Source organism: Lissotriton helveticus, chromosome 9 (assembly GCF_964261635.1).
Source record: "Lissotriton helveticus chromosome 9, aLisHel1.1, whole genome shotgun sequence".
In the NCBI taxonomy this organism is placed as follows: domain Eukaryota; kingdom Metazoa; phylum Chordata; class Amphibia; order Caudata; family Salamandridae; genus Lissotriton; species Lissotriton helveticus.
In genome coordinates this window covers 226580180-226603623 of record NC_136070.1, presented here as the reverse complement: position 1 = coordinate 226603623, position 23444 = coordinate 226580180, and the positions used below count along the sequence as shown (strand labels likewise).

Sequence of the window (23444 nt, the reverse complement as noted above, 5' to 3'; positions counted from 1 at the left end):
ACAATTCGTGTGTTTGCGCTGTTCCCATATTTTGCCTTCTTCTTAGAAGGCTCACCACATGCTGTCACTACAATAGGGCCCATAGTCATTCTATGGGTGATAATCAGCTATAGTCTCAGAATGACAATGGGCCAGTTTACAGTCTGTGCGAGGTCCAGGAGGGGCTTCTACAGGCAGCCTCTACAGTTTAACCCCTTGCGTGCTGATGACGGCCCCCGTCCGTCATGCATCACAGTGCTCGTGTGCTGATGACGGCTGGGGGCCGTCATGAACCCGCCCACTCTTCAAAACGGCCGCACAGGCGCAGAATCGCGGCCCCGCCCAAAGGGTTAAAAGATAAGTGCATGAGTCCTTGCTCAAAAGGCACCTTTTCAACTAGCCGGTTGATATGCAAGTTTTGAAGGAAGCAGAATACTGCATTTTAAATACCATTTGCTCAAATATCTGGAGAGCACTTCTCAGTTTTTTCTTCAGTACCGAGTGTTAACACACAAGTGCTGAAAAAGACTAATCTCTTCATCAATGAGGCATGAATACTGTGTTTATTTGTAATTTGCATCTCAGCATAACATTATGTCAGATTTCAATAGGATCAGTTGAAAACAGTTCAGGGACACAGAGGACTTTTCACATGCATATAAAGCTACACAGTGATATAATCAAGAGCAATAAAGGAAGTATGTGCACGGACATTACAAACAACTGTTAGAAGCTCCACCCAATTTGCTCCTTTTATCAGCAACACATAGTGCAAGCTTCAACAAATGTCAATTAATTTTTATAGCACTTGCTACCTTAGTGGAGCCTGTTGAAATCAAAAGAATAAGGAGATTGTGAGGCCTAAGATTCTATTTAATTCAAATTCAATAGCCATGTTACTTCCTTTGCACATTTGACTTGCTAACGATATTGATCAGGGGCGGCTCCTCCATGGGAGCGGAGGAGTGTCACCCCACTTAAAATCCCCCTAAGACCCCATGAAAAATAAAATGTTAACTAATTACCATTTTATTTTTCATCCATGTTCCGAGCCAAGCATCAGGACGGGGCGGGGTCACTGCTGAGTGACAGCGGCAGGGAGGAGGGTGGGCTGTCTATGCATTTATGTTTACAGTGCGCATGTCTACATAATTTAGGGGGCAGTATGTAATGAAACTCTCAAAATAACTCCATGTACATCCTTCACTCCATCTACACCAACCTTACATCCACCTTCCGCCTGACCCCCATCCTTCTGGCATCAATGCGGTCTTCGGCCGCACCACAGACCATACTTTTTTACCCCATTTACTCCAAAGTGATGGCCTCCCTGCTATACACCTCTAGGAGAGTGCTGTTAGATGAGATTAATACTGAGCAAGACAGACCCACGTAAATCTTGATATTGGTCACTTCCAGCTCTAGGGCAGAGCAATACAAGGTGGCTACCTAAGATGACTTTGTAGATTGTTCCTACAAGTAACAAAGCAGGCCATATAAATGTCGAATTGCAGTTATAAAATAAAGTTCCTAAAGTGCTCTGTCCTCCATTATTGATAGAATTATCATTTATACCTTGTGCTCTCTGGGTGTACTGTCTGTTCATAGGTGCTTGTATTAAGATTTACAAAACTGCCTGTCGTCAGACAGTAACACAGATGTACCGCTGAAAGACAGCGAATTTGCTGAGTCACATTCCCTCCACTTAATTTCTTTGTTTCACAACATTCTTTATTGAAAATACAGTTGAGATTAATTCTTCATATTGTATTGACTTGGCTTTTGTTTCTGTATAATGTGCTGTCTGAAGCATCCAAGTCAATACAAAGTACAGCCCCTGATGAAGGTCTTATATCTGCGAAGGCACTGGGGTTATTGTGGAACATGAAGAATTATTGACGCCATAATAAGAAGATTGTTAAGAAACTGGATCCAATCAATGAGAATTCATCTCAACTGTATTTTCAATAAAGAAAGTCGAAACAAAAAGTTTCAGTGATGTGAAAGCGACTCAGCAAGTTTGCTGTATTTCACAATGACAGGCGGCTTGGTAAAGTGTCAAACTGCTTACGACAGCAAAACTCTATGAGCCAACCCAGCTTTTAACAACGTATCCAGGCTGGTGTTTCCAATACGGACTTTAAACACACATCAAGAGCTGGAATACAAAGGATGGAGAAGCATGTTTACTATAAACCTTTCAAGGTACAAGGAATCGAGAAGAAGTTCGCCTCAGCTACCCTCTACTTCTTGCAGCTGCACCAGAATCAAACTATAAACAGTAAATAAGGACGAACAAAAGAGCCCATGCAGCAGGAAAAACTAGCACGAGTTAGGTGGTGAAAATCACTGTAAAACTCATTCAAAGGTTAGATATATTACACACAGGGGAAAAGATGCGGTTCCCACGCCAGGCCCTTCCTAAGGGTTTCACCTCAGAATCAAGGCGCAACGCCAGACTGCATGTTACGTAACATTTTTTTTGCAGCATTCCTATTCCTTGGGCTCTTGACTTTGTTGTGGTTTTTGTTTCCAACAAGTTGTGGATTTGATCATCGGAGTGACCAGGTGACTTCAAATCCAGGTGTGCCAAGAGCTGATCGACTAAAGACACCTTTATGGCAGAGATATCAGACAGGGGCTCATAACAGATGGTCCTCTCACAACAGGGATTTATTCACATATATATAATATGGGTTAGACTGTTCCTGGTTATACCAGTGCCAGAAACTAGTCCTTCCCTCCCCAGCTGAAGATAGGAAGCACTTCAGTGCACCTCCATTTTTAAGTGACATCAACTCTGGAAGCCAAGCTGGAATGGGCAACAATGTACTGTGCTCTAAGAAAGAGTAAAAGATGTAAAATTCTTGCCTAGGGAAATGCGCTCTGCACTTAAAGGCTCCACGGTGCATTTCTCAGATAACAAATGGGGAGCAAAGCCGTGGGATGCATCCATGCTTCTACTGCCTCTAGCACCAATGAGCACAGTGCAGAGCCATTCAGCATTAATGCACAAGTTACTTACCTTCGGTAACGATATATCTGTAAGAAACAGTAGTTAGTGTTAGGTTCCTTACCTTAGAATATCCCCAGGTGTTAGACTGGATCTGGAAAGTTTTCGTCAGCAGTACCCCTGCACGTCGCTAGGCGTCGTCTGCGGCTCCGCCTCCGGCGTCGTGATCGCCGGGATGACGTCGTCGGAGTACTTAGATGCCGCCCTCGTGCACTCACGTCAGTTCTTCTTTTTTCCGCGCCAGCAAGCGCAGATCCGGGAAGAGCAGTACTCCTAGTCATTTTTTGACTAACTTTTTTGATCACTTCTTGAGTCAACCTTCGACTAGCGGTGCCGGTAGGGATGCCTGGGTTTAAACCTTGCGAGGACTGTCACCGCTTGATGTCGGTGACCGACCCCCACAGTCGGTGCCTTTATTGTCTGGGAGCAAAGCCATGGGATGCCTTCATGCTTGTACTGCCTCTAGCACCAATGAGCACAGTGCAGAGCCATTCAGCATTAATACAGGATGTTACAGGATTTCCATTCTAGAGGCAAGGTGTAACATGTGTCCCTTCAGTGCACAGGGTTCTCCCACTATTCGTGGAGACCCAAACTTGGGGCAAGGACTTTGTAAATATCCGAGGTCGTCCTAGATTTTAGGCTGGCAGTTGGGTAGGTACGCCACTGGTGCTGATAACGTTGGCAGGTCCTCGCCACATTTTCCAGGGATCACACATCATTTTGTGCTGCAGCACTGCAGAAAAAAGAAGTAAGTAGTTCTCTCTGAAAATATATGTTACACAATGGAGAATGCTCCACCAGATGCTTCTATACCATCATTGTTGTAAGTACTGTGATGAATGGCCATCACGTATATGGAAATTTGCTAACAAGTTATCTGGGTTGAGAACTTGCACAACTTTAATAGAGTCCAGGATAAAAAGGAATTTGATGCAAGTGGTGTTTTCATGTAGCCCTTAGCCTTACATTGGTAGAACTGCATCGCCTCAGCCTCAAAAGTAAGAAAAATAGCATCCAAAAATATAGAAAATACTGTGGCGAAGGTACCCTGAGGAAGACAAAACAAAGGTTATATGTACTGGACCAAAGTTGTCCTCAGCTCCCATGCTATTTGAAAGGACAGCATCAATGAACAGAAGCGGCTTGAGAGCCTGGCCCAACAGAAAGGTCCATAGTAGCATTGCACAACACATCAGTACGCGTAGTGCAGCCATGACTGTAATGTTTTATGAAGGACCCTAATCCGGACACTGTGGAGAAGACAGTCCACAGAGAGCAGCGAGCCTGAGATAACAATAGGTGAGCAAACATTTATTTACAGGACCCGGTCTGAGGCATACAGTAGCTGGAACCGAACCTTCAGATGGACACGCTTAAAGATACTGAGTGAGCGGGGTTGGATTTATGAATAAAGTAGTGTCGGAAGAAGGTTTTCATCCACTATCTTGTTCACCTCAGCCAATAACCACTGAAAGGAAATTGAGAACAAGTGACACGTCACCCCTGAAAACATCTGCAACACCAGACAGGATGTTCTAATAATAGGTTAAACGGCTGTCTGTCTTATCTGGCGGTAGTGACAGACAATCAGAATCATATACAGGAAATGTATATTTAGGATGCTGAAAATGTCTCTCGAACCACGCGTTGACACTCCTGGACTCTACCTGGGCCTAGTTCAGAAAGTCATTTGAACACCCGAGATAAACTTGGATGGCGAAATTTACGAATGCAAATTCACATTTGGATTTCACAAAACATTCATTTAAACTCGCAAATGGATTTACTGACATGGAAAATAGCCCTAACATGGTGTAATGAGGCTGGGAGTGGGTGTTCCAGGGCAGGGAAGGAGAAGGGTGGCTCACTGGTTAGAGGAGGCAGACCCTGAAGCAGAGGTCAGGACCAGGGTTCAATTCCCGGCGCGGCAGGGTCTTGAGCCCAAATATCCACGGACTCGATAATTCTCGTTTCGGTGCCTACTCGAATCACGGGTTCACACTCTACATCTGGGCATCAGCTTGCTTAATCTCCACCTCGCCCCCCCCACCCCCCCCCCCCCCCCCCCGCGGCGGGATGCCTGGCTTTCACCTTGGGGATGCCCAGTACGGGTATCTCACAGGGAAAAAAGCCAGGACGGGTTCCCAAGGCAAGCGCAGAGATGCCTACGGGTAATCGAGCGCTATATAAGAACGCATAATAATAATAATTGATAAATGGGCGAAATCCCACTAACCTTCAATTGTGTATATGCACATCTGAGTAAATCCCCCGTTAGGCAGAGCCAGAGAGTTGCTCGTGGCCAGGGGCAGATCATGCACAAAATTAGGCGATTGCGGGGAAAGGGTTTCTTCAGGGGAAAATGTTTTCCCATCGGGAAAAAAACGTTAAAGTGAAGCAGCGGTTTTTTTTTTTACTAATTATATTTGCATGCAATTTTTGAGAGTTAAAAAACAAACGTTTTCAAATTACTCAGACAAATTACTAAATCTACAAGATTTCATTTTTAAATGCGTCATCCCATTATAAACTAATGTACTTTTTGATAAGTTTGCAGAGGGTCAGGCAGGTATTAGTCGCCGTTACTCTTAACATAGCCTTACACCGGACAGTCTACGCCTCACCCAGCGGGGCAGCCGCACGCGTTTCTTGTGAACACGAAGGAAATACAGAATGGACTGTTACCTATGCGAGTTAATTGCATGTTGTGTGCAGTGCACCAACGTGTAGTCGTGGCTGGTGTGAGCAATCCGTGTGTTAGCCCTGACCCCGTGCCCGCACCCTCCTCCTCTTGCTGGGTGCCAGCCCTTGCGTGAACGTGGTGCTGTGTGCGGTAAACAGTCCGGTTAGAAAGGTAGTTGTCTATGGCAGCCTCAACTGTCAACAGAGCACTGTTGACACAACATAAAGGTATTGCAAATGATATTAACAGTACAAGAGCGCCCCCTCCTGTCCGCGTCTTGTATGAGCTTATAGTGAGCACTACTTTGCAAGTCACCGACGGGCAGCTATATATAGTTGTCAAGTTTTCAGTTGGCTTAAGTTACGTGACATGTCCGTGTCTGAAGTCTGCTCCTGTGGAACACTTGTGTGTCCTTGGTGTGACTCAGCGGAACATCTCTGTGGCCTCCCGCCTCAGCGCCGGTATGAGGTGATTGTGCACTGCAGCTGACGCGTCTCTGCACCTTATGGTGCCGCAAGACTAGGTGAACTGCCAGCCGACGTCCCTGTTATGGGCACTGCCAAGGGTCTTTGCCACTGGCTGCTCCGCCCGATGTTGCTGCCCCATTCTACTGACCATATCTCAGCCCGCCACTTCTACAATAATTTCAGGATTCTGCTCCTTTTCTGGTTCCAAAATTAAAAGGAGAAAGAATGAAGCACTTACCCATGACCTCATCTGCTATAATATGCTCACTTGGAGGTCATCTGTTCATACGGGTCCCTAAGAAATGTACTAATCTTGTAAAATCGTCCTATCCCTAAAGGGGCCACTAATAACCATGTTGGCAAAGGGCACTTTTGGGTAGGAACAGGGAACAAGAACTGAATCCTCTACCTGTACTGAAAATAGAATTGAAATGTAAAGGGCTGGATGAACAAAAAAGAAGGGGCGATGGATCACACATGCAAAGGGAAAGAAAATGGCCCTGTCCTCACACTTGTCTGAAAAGACTCAAGACATGCATAGAAGAGAGGAGGAAGGATCAGACAAGATGGTGGAGTGGGTACAAATATAAATGATGGAGGAATACAGGGGGGCTCCGATGGGTTGGGGAGAAAGGAGAGGACCATATGGAGTTGAGGGACGATAGCATATTTGTGGGAAGCAGGGGAGATTATCAGCCAGGAGAGGAATAACTGGGCAAAGTGAGAATGGATGGACAGGAGCATACAAGGAAAAGAGATGGTGGAGGTGAGGATGAACATCTGAACAAGTGAAGCATTTATGCAGCTTCAATTATGCACAGTCGAGAGCACAGGTCTCCCACCTTTTCTGTAAGAAGAGCAGCTTGAAATGAAATGAAAAGAAATGAAATGAAAAGACCATTTATATAGCGCGGTAGCTACCCTCAGGCGTCCTAGCGCTCAGACGTCACACTTGTTTGACAGCAGTCAGAGCTAGTCAGGTTTATTAAACAGCCAGGTTTTTAGCAGTTTGCGAAAAACGAGCAATTTGGGTTCCGATCTGAGTTGGAGGGAAAGGGAGTTCCAGAGCCCGGCTGCATTGTAAGAGAAGGAGCGACCTCCACATCTGGACCTCTTTATCTTAGGTATTAGGGCCAAAAAAGCCGTGCTTGAACTGAGCTGTCTGGTTGGGTGGTAGGTGGTTACCAGGGGTTGGTTGATAGTAGCACCTATCCCCCAAAAGGATCGATGCGCAATACACATTACTTTGAACTGGATCCTTACCCTGACTGGGAGCCAGTGTAGGTCTCTGAGTCTGATTTTGATAGAGGAGCGACGGGGGATTTGAAGGAGAGTTCTTGCGGCGCAGTTTTGAATTATTTGCAGTTTATTCAGGGTAGTCTGGGGTGCACCCAGATAAAGAGCGTTTCCAAAATCCAGGCGGGACAGGATTAGCCCCTGGACCATAGTCCGTCTTGCGTGAAAAGGTAAAAAGGGGAGGATTTTACGCAAGAGCCTTAATAGGCCGAAGCAGGTGGCGGAAAGCTTGGCCACCTGGCAGTTAAATGTAAGGGCTTATCAAGCCATATTCCTAGGCTTTTGATTTTGTCCTTCGGTATGGGGGCTGCTCCTAAACATGGGGGCCATAGTGAATCGATGATGTTATATGTGGGGGTACCAGGAGCATCAGCTCTGTTTTTTCCCCGTTCAATTTAAGGCAAGAGGAGGTCATCCAACTGTGGACTGCTTCCAGACATTCCTTGAGTTGGTTGTGTGCGCCTTGTGGGCTTAATCTCAAAGAAATCATCCTGCGCTACCAATACTATTATTAGTGTTGTAATAGTGACCAGATCAGACTAGATTACATTTGTTGCCACCATATGCAGGATTACTACCAGGGATCGCCTGGGTGCACCAGGCAGCATTGCCAAGAGGAAAAAACCAGTCAACTGAGAATGTCTCCACATGGTAATATATAACAACCATAGCTGCAACCGCGGCAGGGGTCTGCCTAGCACCATGAGACTCTGGGCAATAGCTCGCTTAATCTTCCCGACGGTCCCCAGCGCCGGGACACCCAATTGGGTAGCTGTGCGCTTTACAAATACTGGATTTACATTTACATTTAATGGCACACACCCTGTTTGTATTATTTCATCTGAACTAAACAGATCGAGTTCTTGTTCACCTGATACATACACGTATCACCTTATTCACACGTGTGTCTTGCACTAAAGAGGGCACTGACACCCATCATTAATCATTGTATATGTGTTTTTGCATTAAATGAGACAATAATTAGCAATAATATTATTCTCTTATAACAGGGACCACTGTTTTCTGTAACTTATATTATGACACACGGTCTCTAGTGATTCTTAGCTTTTCCCTTCTTTCCTATTACACTGAAGCAGAGTAAAACTAAAGTCTGAGCTCTGTAGGTGAACTCTGGAAATAGATTCAGAAATAGCCCCTTGCTGAGGTTTGGATGTGACAACAGTTTGTCTAGAAAGGCTTTCAGAACAGATGTAATCCAGAAAACACCAAAAGAGCCAAGCTTTGATCCTAGAGGGTTTAAAAGGAAATCGCCAATCTTACTTGCCACTAACCCAGATGTCTGGAATTAAATAAACATTTATAAAGTAACTAAAATCTGGATGGAAGACTTGAATCTTTGGGAATATTTTGCAGAGTTTGAACGACGATTACAAGCACTGGCAAAGCCAGGAGGTCTGGCCTTGGCCAAGCAAGTGTGGTGACTAGATTGTATACAGCAGCATATGCCACAAAATAACAAATAAAAAAAGTTGCTGTTTAAAGGTGGCTGCTATAAACTTACAATTAGAATTGTGAATTAAAAACAAGTTTAAAATTACAGTGCATGAACTTCCTAGCAGGTAGGTGTACATAGAACAGATACATAAATGTTTGTTGTTTTAATTTACAACAGAAGAAGAAATCATTCTTATAGATGCAAAGAAATGGTAATGTTGGTTTAGAATTATTGTAATCTAAAGACATAGTTCAAATAAATAAAAACTTTAAAAAATAAGGATAACTGGCTCACCAGCCCTGGCACTAAAAGTGTGCTTCTTTTTATGCAGATATGCACCTGTGATGAAGCAAAATCACTCCGAACAAGAGAGCCAATGGGTGAAGTGGGCTGACCCCGGCATTGCCCCATGCTGTATATTGTGGTGGGTGGAAGCAAAATGAGCAGGGCAGATGAAGAGGCAAATGGATGACGAGAGAGGAAACAAAGCCCATCTATGTATTCATATGTGTACGTATTTTTTATAATTTATTTTGATTACACGAGGCAAGCGACAGCTAAAGAGGTCTCTCTGCCAGTCCTAAAAAGAAGGGGACAGTTCTAGGCCATACTTGTAGGGAAAATACGAATTTTCCCCAAATATAATTGTTGGCAGTTTTTCTAACTAAAACTATACTTTGGGACGGTGCATATAGAGAGTTTCTGTACAAGTTACAATCTACAGGGTCCTCTAATGAGGATCTTTTGCTACAGCGTCACATCTTGCAGAGGACCATGAGAACTCTTGAGTGAACTTCATATAAACAGCGACAATAGAAAAAAATATTGTGCAGCCGCAGCGTTTTCCTAGTAAACAGGAACCTGCCACTACAGCCACATAATTCATTATCTGCTGCATCACTTTTAAGAAAAATATTTTGTTTCTAGCTCAAACAGATCAAGAGTTCTAAACAGGGAATGCCGAACCAGACACTTTACAAACGTTAACTGGTCCCCTTCAGCTCTCTGTTGTTGCAATCAACCGTTTAAAGAAGGGAAAACATCGCTAATATAGTATAACATCTCAATCTGAACTACTTAAATGTATTTAGAACTAGGTGGGCCCAATGATTAATTTTTTGTCGTCTTTATTTCACTAATAACATCATGTTCAAACAGATTGTTTTATCAAAGCTGTGATCAATGCAAGACACCCAGCCTTTCAAAGAATCACTAGTAAGTTACATCTTCTTTTGACCACCCCACGTCTTGAACCTTTAATACTTTCTGCCACCACATAACACACCACTTAATAGAGGTCACCCACCTGGTATCCTGATGAAAGACCAGCCATTCTGGGGTCTGACAGCCAACAATCCACCAGGGCCTTCTGGATGAAAGTGAAAACGCCTGTTCGACCAATCAGCTGCTAGTTCAGGTGAGCCATACATGGCACACTGCTTTGCAACCAGGCTCCCTCCATCTCTCATTGCCTTGCGCTCGTATTCCGCGCTGCGATCATTGCAGTAGAAATCCAGCAGCGCACTTGTGATCTGAGGGCGTTAGCAACATGGAGTTAAAGAGGTAGGTAACAACAGGAAAAAGATCATGATGAAACTGCATCTTTCATATTCAAAACAGAGTGCATGCCACACCATCAGCCTAATCTGGGAGTCAAAACTGCAACACATTTTACATTCTTAAGGCGATTTGTTCACAGTGTCACACAAGGTCCTTTCTCCAGCTCCTCAGGAATTCAATGATTAAAGGACAGTATCCCTGGTGAGTACTTGTGATTACCATGGCCAGCCAGGGCCGCAGGTATTACAATATTCCAACTGTATAACCAAGCGACTCCCTTGGTACACCTGTAGCGGGGATTGTTGTAACTTCAGGTTTAGGCACAAAACGGGAAAGGTAAACGCACACAAACTTCAATATACATAAGACTAAGGGTTTTTATTTACAAATTTGAAATGCAGGACCGTTAAACTGAAAAAAGAAACCAGAAAGTTCTTACTGGGGCTAACTATATTTAAAGTGCTTATTCAGAAGGCATTGCACTAAAAAGAAAATTGGGGACTAAGGACATTGTTTATGCATCACCATCATAAACTTTCTTTGACAACAGTACCACAAAAGTACAGAACAGTAGGACATTTAAAAAAAAACGCGACAAGATATACATTGAAACATTAAAAATACAACATTTAAAAACATTTAATCAGATCAGGTCTCAGACAGCAGAACATAAAAATTAATTTAGTTCATCTCTGCTGCTCAGAAGATTGATATCATGAACGAATAAAAAGAACAGAATACATCAATAAAATACTATCATATTAGACTTTCATATCTTTCCTAACTGCTAAGGCCTCACGAATAAATTGAGTCATGGCAAAACAAAGTTCCAGGGACTCAAGATGCTGTAGGCATTTTAACTCTAACTTGTGATTTCTAATAGCAGTGGCATGTAAAATTACTTGTGTTGTGCACTGTATAAAGTGCAAAGCTATATAAAGCGCATAGTACTCTGGGGAGACACATTGCCGCAGGGGCCATTTGGAAAATTCATATACCACCCACCCTTCACTATAAATTCTAATGAAAAAAGTGAAGTTGCTTAACCATAATCGTGTAAGATGAAATCTGTATTATAGATTGGAGACAAGACAACAACCAAAAAATACTCCAAGTTATGGGTAGTAATTAAAGAGGAATACATTAAAACTACTGTATATTGTGGACATGATGTAGCCTTTCACTGCTGCATAGATAAAAAAAAACAAATTTTTGATTTGTAGCTTGCACTTTGGCTTAATAGATTCTGGATTAGTAAAAGATTCAGTAACTCCCAGAGTTTAAAAAGCCTGCTTTATGTAATAGAACCAGGGGATCTTTGACATATTGTCTAATTGTAGACAATCTGTACGTATTGGTCTTGAGAAAGATCGGGGACATCTTGCGTCATTCTACCACCAAGGTCACCTATCATGCACATATAGCTTGTCAGTGGGGGTGGAAACATCTGCAGTGTGTGTCAGAAGAATGGACCCGGCAACCTCATGTGTCAGAGTGCTACACAATAAGGCTCTTTAAAAATAAACAGAACACTTTGCATTATGATTCTTGTGCACCTTAGAAACGTGGATCCGTGGTGTAGGTTAGAAATGATGGTTCAAAGGAAGATAGGGGGGGGGGAGGCACTATGGAGCCAAATAATCAAAGCAGTCTCCAAGATGAATGGCTCAAGGGTCCGTGCTTTATACTGCCTATGCAGACTTCCAGCCAAGTGATTGGCTGCTTGCCTCCCTTATCTTCCCGCTTCAGCAGCTCTTTGCAGCCTGCCAGTTTCAGAAACACCTTGCATCCAATCAGGCTTTTTGAGCCCCGCTCTATCCCAGCCAATCCCCTTCGCCCCATCTTTATGGCGGTCTGTAAGGCGCGTGAGAGGCAGTTGCCTGTCAACCTGCAATGCGTACAGACGTCAGCACGCCCTGCTGATAACAAGCCGGCCCTCCCACACAGGCCAGCCTTTGTGAAGTCTGCGGAGCCTCTTATCTCCCCGAGTCAGGCTCACGCCGGGGCTGTTCGCCAAGGCAGATAAAAGCTAGACGCAAACCACTGCAAGCCCAGCCCGGGGAAGGGGTGTACTCCAGGTGTAAGGGGCATTCAGTGGAGCCTACAGGTTGCACGATGGGAGGGGGGGGGGGTCTCACTATTTCAACAAATGAGTGCCACTGATCCTGCAATTCGTGGAGCACTGAAGAGCAGGGCAGGACTGGCAGCCGTGCCCCCCTGGCCGCCCGCAGTCTGGGGCTGGTTTGAAAATGTTTGCCAGGGCTTATTTTGGGTTCCATCCGGCCCTGTGTACTGAAACAATTGGCTGTCATCCGTGTCTTACTTGAGTGCACAACTTCACCAAAGAGCTGATATTCGGCGACTTTTGTACTGAGCGATGTCTAAAAAGGATTAGTTTAGTTGGACACTTCAACAAAAACACCCCAGCAGTGCAGTGCGTGGTGAATATTTCAAATACAGTGCAGTCCACTGGGAGCGAATGAATGACCGACCGAGCGGACTGCGAGCTAAAGTCCATTATTGCACCACAGACTTCTGCACAGCTCGCTGCACAGTGCTGCACACACGCCATTGCACAGTGCTGTGCACCTGCCATTGCACTTGTATAGCAGGCTGCGGGGAGGGTGCTTAGGTCTTCATGTACCCTCCTGCCTTGTCTGGGACTCCGTTTCAGAGCTGTGTGCTCCTGCTATGGGACTTTGCCAAGTGGAAGAAAACTGAACTCCTCAAAGCAACACATTACACAGGCTAGCAGCTACGCCCGACTCAAGATCATCGGGGAGTGGAAAAATGTGAACCAGAGAGCAAGATGCAATAAAAAAACTAAACCTAGGCTCGGTGCTTGCATGAGTACAAAACCCCCTGGCGAATGAAGTCAGTTGAACACAAACCTGACAGTAATGCAGTTTTATTCAACACAATATGGAGGAACTCGTGCCTTTGGCATAGCAGACACGTCTGAAGTCTGCTTTCCTTAGAACATAAGAATCAGTAGCAGGGGAAAGGAACCTGCTGCGAGCCTCGTAACGCTTGAACAACACTGCATAGAATTTACTCCAACATCGAGACTCTACATAGTTGTTCAGTTGTTTCTTTTATCCTCTCTTTTCTCCATTGGACCCTGATTACATAAGGAGGGTCGGTTTCCATTCATTTGGGTGGAACACACAGCTGTACTAATAGTTTACACCTACAACATCCTTTCTCTTTAAATTGAAACAGCTCGGCCTGAGCGGTCAGGCCCCCTCCCTTCTGGACAGGAACTCCAACAGGGGCCATTTTAGGCCTTGCTGGCCGCCTTTTGAAAGGTGCAGCTTGAGTCAGTCAGTGGGTATAGGACTCACTGTTTAGCATGGCCTCAACTGATTAACGACTCATTTGGGCAGCACTGATTTACATGCGGTTGGCCCCTTTCTGCAAGGGCACGGAAAAGTTACATGAAATGCAAGAGTAAACAATAGCACCACGTTGCCATTCGTTCCTCTCTCTTGAGGAGACAATCACAAAACATAGGGACAACCTAAAATGTTAATACATTTTTTTTTCAAAAACTGCCAATGCCCTTCTTGCATTGTCTGGTACAGAGGTCAACTAAACAAAGACGACGTATGCGTGCATGTTCCGACCCTTGTAACCTGAGCCTTCAGAAGATATCAACTAGCAGAACATAAAGTCAAAAAACACCCAACCCAAATAAAACTAAAGTCAGTCTCCTAGTTACAATAGTGCAGGTGAGGCGAAACTTCTGTGACCTGTAACCTCGTACATGTTTTCGCTTTCGCACTCATTAACATAAGTAAATGTAAAATGTAAATGTAAATGTAGGCGTACTTGTAAAGCGCACTGATACTCCTGAGTGTCCTGGCGCTGTACTCATACCGCTAGGGAACCCTTCCTGGCTTTTCCCCGTGAAATGTCCACTCCTGGGCATCCCCAGGGTGCAACCAGGCATCCCTAGCGCTGTAGGGGGCCGTTGTGGAGACTAAGCAAGCTATTGCCCAGAGTTGCAACGTGGGACCCATGCTTAGAGTAGGCACCGAGGCGAGAAATCAGGTCCGAGGAATTATGAGCCCAAGATCCGCCGACACCAGCCAAGGCGGGAATTGAACCCTGGTCCCGGGCCAGACCTCTGCATCAGGGTTTGCCACTTTAACCATTGAGCCACACTTCTCCACTAGGTGGATCCTGTCTGCAGGAAGCGTACACACTATTGATCAGCAGGAAGCCATGCCCATGCACAAATTATGTACGTGTTTGTTGCGAAGGTAGACGGACGGATAATATCTGCATGGAAAACACAATTAAATTCTACATGCACACAAACCACACATACTGTGTGTTACAACGTAAAGAAATAAAAGCTACAGAGACTATGCGATATGAAACGCCAGCAAAGCTAATCTGGTTTGCTTCCTAGAATAATACACTGTACTTTGGGAGTGCATACTGATAAATTATGTGAACGTGCGTTGTACCAGTAAACAGCCTGGAAGGACCAATGAGAATTCTTTGTGGTTGGTGTACATACACTCAGAGAAGCTAAAACTGTTGGGAAGTTGTAAGAAACACTGAGAAACCATTGCAAGGAGTTCATGGAAAGGATTTAACAAACAAAAAAAGCACAAAAAACTAACAATCTTGGTAAAATAAGTCCTGGAACAAAGGGGATATTTACAAAGTAAAAGTTTGCTGTAAGCATCAAATGCTTGTTTGTTGTATTAGACTGCCACCTACTGCCGGGATTAGGTGAAAAGATGATTTTACTTTTATGTCAACACTTGGGTCCTATATGACCTGACCCATCCTCAGAGCACTGGAATAAAGTCGTCAGTGTATGGATTCGCCTGCAGTCTTTGATCCAAGGTGCCAACAAACAATGCATCCACTTCCTGTCGGCGCGCGGTTCACGCGTCATTGCCCAGGCGCACTCCACCTTAACCGTGACGGAGACACGCCACTTCTTCACACGCTCATCCTCACGTATCAGCCAAATGAAGCAGTAAGCGTGGAGAACCTCGTCCCTTTTCCAATCCATACAAGCCCTGGGACGCTGCAGAGCAAAAGCCCTTGCAATTATACCTTGTGTGAAATGGTGACAAATGCAGACGCGGATACCGCTGGAAAGGTACTTCATCAAATAGCAGGGCCTCAATCCCAAAGATGTTTCTGTGAGTAGGCGTGACTTACTCCTGACTAATTATTTACTCAGTGATTTCAAAGGATAAGCCAAAGTCACTATTGGAAGAAAGTTTTGTGTCACTATCATACATGTTGATAAAAAATAGTTTTTCAGAGATGAAGGCGCATATTAATGTTCACATTAAAGCACCAATACTAGCAAGCAGGCGAAAGAAAGAGTAGACCCCGCCAAATTACAACCCAAGTCCAATGACACTGCATCAGTGCAATCCGACTGTATAGACGCTGCATTAGCAATACCGTCCAGAAAACGGCTCTGATACCATCTGGCTTTGAGTATCGTATAATTACTTTGTAATTACCATTTAATACTTGTAATTACTTAGTAATACCATGTCGCCTTACTGAGGTTCATCTGAAACCACCAAGTAACGTCACTAGAAATCACAAGTATTTCTGTGGTGGGAATCATCTTCAGCCTGATTCATGAAGCGAAATTGCGCTCGCAATAGCTGCGAAAAAGCTATTGCGAGCGCAATTCACAAAATCGGCATTCATCACAGATTTTGCGCATTCGCTAAAAGATTTGGAGAATTCCGGCAGGAAAGCATTAGCGATTCGGAATAAAATAGCGATTGCGCAATACAATCGCAATCGGTATTCATAAAAAATCGCTAATAGAGAAATAGGCCAAAATCGCTTATTGCGAGGTGCAAATTAAGGACAACCCAAAGCAGGTGGTAACCATCAAAGCCATGGATTTTTTTTTTTTGAAAAACCGTTGCCCAATCAGAAACAGATGCAGGCCTGACCAATCACACATAAGGAGATGCAGCAGCAGCATTAGGAGTTTCACAATGCCAGGACTGTACACGGTGGTCAGACGGCGAAGGCTACAGCGAGCAGCACGGAGGAGACGCCGAATCCAGGAGAGGATATTCCGCCAGCGGGTCACCCTGCTGGGCCAAACCAGAGAGCAGATATATGCCAAGTACCGCCTGAATGGGGCAATGATTATCAAGCTAATACAGGACCTTGACCCCCTGATGCAGCACCCAACAAGGCGGACCAATGCTGTGCCTACACATGTGCAGGTATTGTGTAGCCTGCACCTCCTGGCCTCTGGGAGCTTCCAGGGGATAGTTGCGGCTGCTGGGGGGATATCCCAGCCCCCCATGTCCAGCTGCCTACACAGTTTCCTTGACGCAATGCTGACCCAGCTACACCAGCACATCAAATTTCCCACCAGCCAACAGGATTTGGATGTGACCAAGCAGCAATTCTACAATGTTGCGCAGTTCCCACATGTGATAGGCTGCATTGACTGTACTCACGTCCACATATGCTCACCAGCTGCAACCGAGTACATGTACCGCAATCGCAAGTCCTACCACTCCCTCAACATCCAGATGGTCTGCAATGCTAAGTCATACATCACGGACATTGTAGCACAGTACCCGGGGAGTACACATGACTCCTTTATTTTCCGGCACAGCGGCCTCCACACACGACTGGCCAGGGGAGACTTTGGTGAAGGACACCTACTTGGTAAGTACACTTGCCCCACAATGTCACACTGTGATGTAGTATCTGCGCTGCACAGGCACTCACCCTCTGCTCCTCTCATGCAGGTGACAGTGGCTACGCCCTCCGTGAATACCTCCTCACCCCATACCTCAACCCTGCGACACCACAGCAAAGGCGTTATAATGTAGCGCACATACGCACAAGGAATTGCATAGAGCGGACATTTGGGCTACTGAAAAGCAGATTCCGCATACTGCACAAGACTGGTGGGGCCATGTACTACAGTCCTGATGTGTGCTGCCGCATTGTGGCTGTGTGTGCAATACTACACAACATTGCTACCAAGCGCCGGATACCTGTAGAGATCTCTGGCAGTGAGTCGGAAGGGGACGACCGGCCACCTGCACATGTGCGTCATGCACGCGGGGAGAACCCAGCTGAAGGACACAGACGCCGCAACCACATCACAATGAACAGTTTCTAGTGCACCCACTCCCCTCACCCAACAAATCACAATTGCATGCCAATGTAAATAATGACAGGAGGCCGATGTATGATGCATGAATAAAGATTATTGTTAAATGCACAATAATAATGTTATGTCTACATTCATCAAATGCTAGCAGTATTGCGCCATACTGCTCCTAACTAAACACTGGACATGCTTGTATCAGCAGCATGTCCCAGAAAATGTACATGAAACTCAATTGCGCCTCCGGCGCGCAGCACCCAAACGCCTCTCTGGCTTTTCCTCTGGGACGGCACGTGTCCCTGTAGTGGGCCTGGTGCTGCGGCGTAACACGCCAACCAGTGAGGCAGACAGGCTGCTGACACTGGAGGTGCCCTCACTGGTGTCGTCCCCCCCCACATTGCCTGGACCAGTAGGATGGAGTGCCAGCACGGCAGTGGTGACCTGCTCCAACACTCGTCCAACATCCTCAACGCATTGGATCAACTGCTGCTGCTGCGCCAGGGACCGTCGTGAGAGCTGGGAGGTGGCATTCCCGATTATATAGTTAGAGCGGGTGTAGGCTGACAGGCGCGTAAGGAGCTGCCGGTGGCGGCGGCGGGCGGAGTTGCGCTGCGATATGAGCGCAGCAGTGTTGGCCTCCATGGCTGTCGTCATGCGCTCAATCCTCTCACCCACATTGGCCACATTGCGGCCAATGTTGTTTAGCTGCAGTTGAATAGCCCCTTGCCGTCGTGCCTGCAGTTGGTGTATGTGTAGCATCCGGCGCTCAATGCTCAGGCCTGGCATGCGCACAGCCATCCCCCTCCTGCCGCTGCGTGATGTGTTCTGCTGGCGAGCCCTGCCATGCCTGCTCTGCTGGCTGCCCACAGTGGGTGTGCGCACTGTCACCACAGTAGCTGCACCAGATGTAGATGGTCCAGCTGGTGGTGGAGTTGTGGTTGTCAGAGGTGCTGCGCCTGATGGTGCTGGCGCTGTTGGTCTTGCCCTGCCTGCAGGGTTAGGTGCTGCGCCTGATGGTGCTAGCGCTGTTGGTCTTGCCCTGCCTGCAGGGTTAGGTGCTGCGCCTGATGGTGCTGGCGCTGTTGGTCTTGCCCTGCCTGCAGGGTTAGGTGCTGCGCCTGATGGTGCTAGCGCTGTTGGTCTTGCCCTGCCTGCAGGGTTAGGTGCTGCGCCTGATGGTGCTGGCGCTGTTGGTCTTGCCCTGCCTGCAGGGAGAGGTGCTGCCCCTGATGGTGCTGGCACAGTTGGTGTTGCCCTGCCTGCAGGGAGAGGTGCTGCGCCTGATGGTGCTGGCACAGTTGGTGTTGCCCTGGCTGCAGGGAGAGGTGCTGCGCCTGATGGTGTAGGAAGTGTCGGTGTTGGCACCTCCTCGCCATCCTCTTGTGCCTCGTCAATAAGCAGCATGTCGCTGTCGCTGCTGTTGTCAGCGCCACCTTCTAGGGGAATTGGACGTACATTAATTGCATGTATCTGTCACACGTGCAGTTGCTACATGCATGCTGGTTGACATTCCCTGCCTGGCTTTGGCATTGCTCATTTTGGGACATGTGAGGCTGCATTGGGGTTCTTGTACATTATGGGCAGACTACATGTCCCAGAATGCTTTTGGGCATGACCTAATGTGCATGGTTTGCATGACTAGGGATGAATATGGGAGGCTATAGGGCCATGACCATTGTTAGGGGACAGGGTCCGGGTCGCATGCCACTTACCTTGGCTGTCTTGGCTGGGTCGGGATGAGTCCAGATTGACGACACCTATGCACGCCTCTGGCTCCAGGGTGTCCTCCATGCGGTCCTCCATGGGGGTGTTGGGAGGGACAGTAGGTTCTCCGCCCCCAGTAGCATGGGTCTCGCCCAGCCTCTCTGCCACCCTCTCCTTGGCTCGACCTCGGAGGTCGTACCACCTCTTTTTGAGCTCATCCAGTGACCTGTGTGTCACGCCCACAGCGTTCACTTTAGCAGATATCCTAAGCCAGATTCGACGTCTCTCCAACTCCGGCACCCTCCCGGAGTCCTTCCCAAATAGTTTGGAGTGGTTATCAACCACTCCCTCAATGAGGTGCTCCAACTCCTGCTCAGAGAACTTGAGCTTCCTCTTGCGCCCGGTGTCACTGGGCCCTGGTGCAGGCTCCTCTGGCATTGCTGCAGTCACAAATGGGTTGGTTTAGGAACTTTGGAGGTGTCCTGGAAGGAGCTCTGTTCAGCTGCAGCCTCGAGATCAGCCTCACAGTTCTGAATGGGGGTGGGAACTGCCTGTTTCCTGGTTGTGATGTCATCACTGTGCTCGAAAAGCGACTTCCCGTTTTTGCGATCTCGCTACTTGCGAGATTTCGCAATTGGGGATTTGCGATGGCGCTAAATAGAGACGGTTTTTGAGGGTAATTGCGATTTTTCTGCGATTTTAGTATTTCGCTAACGCTTTTTGCGGCCGTGGGCGAATCGCTTTTTTTTATCGCTAACTATGATGAATTCCGATCTGCGACTTTCGAATTGTGATTCGCTGTGAATCGCTATTTGAGAGTCGCAGATTTCCTTTTTCATGAATCAGGCCTCTTGTCTTTAAAAGAGCAGCGATTCGCTTCACTATGGCATACCAGAGCGAGTTAAGAACTGGGCCGGCAGTAGCAAGATTTGACAGAACCAGGTAAATGACGCACAGGGCTCGACAAATCGACTCGATTTGCGAGGTAAATTTTATGAGGTCGAGCTATTTTTAGGTCCTACTCGCCCTTTCTGGCGAGTAGGAAAACATACTAACTTTTGTCCTCTATCTTTGAAAACTAAGGAAATGTCACAAGAGAACAAGATTTAAAGGCCTTTTTATCGCTCGCAAATGAGCAATAAAGATGCCTTTAAATCTTGTAACATTTGCTCCGCTTTCAGAGACGGAGGTCAAGTAGGTTACTGTGAGGTCGAGGAGATTTTTCAAGGTACTAGACCCGCAGGACTAATACCATTTTCAGATTTTTCGAGCCCTAACGCATTTTTTCCCCCAGTGCAATAGTTACCACGTTGTTTTGATCTGACCAGTACCTAGATGTTGTTGAAACGTCAATACTGTCAAATTATTTATGCTGGAGCACTTAAGAAATATTTCATAGCTATATAGGATGGAAAACCAAGCAGCCAGACCGTCTGAACCCAAAGAGAGCAACTCACATCACTGTGGCTCTCACAGACCTTCACTATCTCTTGTGGCCCAGGGAATAAAATGCAAACTCCTCTAACACATTCGAAGCACGAGAGCCTTTATTTCCGAGATATATCCACAAGCACGGTCTGAGATCCTGCAATGCAAACCTGGTTAATTCTAGCTTTGAGTGCACCACTCTGGAACTTTTAGTATGTCCAGAACATGGGAAACTTCCAAAGTTCCCTGGTTTCAAGAAAAAAAACTGTAGACAAGTCCTTTCTAGAGGCAATCACTATGCATTTGAAAATCCCTAGGTTTACTTCCGCCTCCAAGGAGTTCATGACCCTTTAACAGCAGTGTGATCTTCGCCGAGGCTCAGAACTAAGCATATACCTTGAGATTCCTCATCCATTACAGCTATGGATCTTCCAACGCCTTGGAGATGGTGGCTTACAGTTGTACAACGGAATTATGAATGCCATTACAACAAATCGCTAACAATGCAATTTTTACACTGAAAGTGCCATTACAACGAAAGTCTTAAATTTTTTTTGTACAACGGGTACACCTTTACAACCGATGCCTTTACCACGAAACTGTAAGTATTGTACAGATATTCTAAACCATATATATATATATATATATATATATATATATATATATATATATATATATATATACTTACCTGTAATATACTTCCATTTATGTGATATAGACATCCGTGGTAAAGGCATAGGCGTTGTAGAAATATATATATCTTGCCGAAGGTGCCTCTGATCTCAGGAACGCCACTCTACACCGGACAAGTTTTACAACCTTTTATTGAGGCATCTGCATCCCAAAGCCGGTAAATCAGTCCCCTCCGCGTTTCGAAGCAACATGCTTCTTCATCATGGGGCAGCAGCAAGTGACGAAAAAAAACCACAGCGTCATTTCCCTTTAATGTATGCTCTCTCCAACTAGCCCACCATGTACCTCAGGTAAGCACCACAGAGCTGCGTTGCAGAGAGGTGTAAAAAGGGGCATAGCCTCTGAACACCTCTCTGCAACGCAGCTCCCTGGCGCATACTGGAGGTACCTGGTGGGCTAGTTGGCCCCCAGGGACCCTCAGGATTGAAGAGGAATTAATTCCCCAACTTAAAACATGCCACAAGATGTGTGTTGCACACATTTCACCTCAGGCCCCACCCCCTTCCTTCACCACTGTGCAAACGTGCCCCCTGGTGAGTTGTAAGTTGAGGAAATAATTCCCCTTGAATACTGAGGGTACCTGAGGGCCAACTAGCCTACCAGGTACCTCCATTATGCGCCAGGTAGCTGCGTTGCAGAGAGGTGTTCAGAGGCCATGCCCCTTTTTACACCTCTCTGCAACACAGCTCTGTGGCGCTTACTGGAGGTACCTGGTGAGCTAGTTGGATCCCAGGGACCCTCAGGATTCAAGGGGACTTTATCCGCCAACTCAAAACGCACCACGGGGTGCGTTTGTACAGTGTTGAAGGGAGGGGACGGGGCCTGAGGTGACATGTGTGCAAACACACCCTGTGGCGCGTTTTAAGTTGGGGAATTAATTCCTCTTCACTCCTGAGTGTCCCTGGAGGCAAACTAGCCCACCACTTACCTCCAGTAAGCGCCACTGCACTGTGCTGCGTTGCGGAAAGGTGGTCCAGGCCATGCCCCTTTTTACACCACTCTCAGGATTCAAGGGGACTTAATCCCCCAACTTAAAACGTGGCACAGGGTGCCTTTGCGCAGTGGTAAGGAGAGGGGGCGGGGCCAGAGGTGACATGTGCAAACACGCCCTGTGGCGCATTTTAAGTTGGGGAATTAAGTCCCCTGTAATCCTGAGAGTCGCTGGGTCCAACTAGCCCACCATGTACCTCCAGTAAGCACCACAGAGCTGCGTTGCAGAGAGGTGGTCCGAGGCCATGCCCCATTTTACACCTTTCTGCAATGCAACTCTGTGGCATTTACTGGACATACCTGGTTGGTTAGTTGGCCCCCAGGGACCCTCAGGAATCAAGGGGACTTAATTCCCCAACTCAAAACGCGCCACCGCGCGTGTTTGCACATGTCACCTCTGGCCCCGCACTTGAGTTCCTGTATAAATAAGTATGTGTTTCTATAAGTGATTGTTTTAGAGAGTAAGTATATGTAAGTTTATGTAGAAGTGTGGTGGTGTGTGTATAACTGTATATGTAAGTAAATGGATGTTTGATACTTTGCATGTGTGACTATGTGTGTGAGTAACTATGGATGAGTGGCGGTGTGTAACAGGATGTATAGGTGTATGAGTACATATGATGAGCAATACATGTATGGGTGACTGTATAGGACTGTTGGTGAATGAGTGGATGTGTGTGTAGATCTTGGAATTAGTGAATAGGTGTGTTGTAACTGGTATTCGTATGTTCATTGTTTTGAAAATGTTAGTTTCTATTTTTGAGTGTGTATATCAAAGGTTATATTAGGGTGAGAGGAGGTCTGTCACTATCACAACGATGAAGTAATCAGTGATGTCATTTGAGATGTCATGAGTGATGTCACTGACCATGTCATGAGTGATGTAATATGTGAAGTCATCAGCAGTGCATTGCGGGGGCGCGAGTTATAGTTAGCTGAACTAACTATAACGGGGGAATGGTTTTGTACGAGTGAAATGTCCAACTAACTATAACACCCGTGAAACCTATGGTTTTTTCAGTGAATATAATATA

General features: G+C 46.2%; 1 protein-coding gene across 1 annotated transcript in view; it reads right to left on the bottom strand.

The window, feature by feature from the left end:
- The window catches only part of INO80 (INO80 complex ATPase subunit), a 534228-nt gene that overhangs the window by 148731 nt on the left and 362053 nt on the right, over positions 1–23444 (bottom strand). Inside the window, exon 26 of the mRNA XM_078659770.1 lies at positions 10204–10429. Coding sequence (XP_078515896.1) covers positions 10204–10429 — 226 coding nt within the window. The remainder of the gene's footprint in view (positions 1–10203; positions 10430–23444) is intronic.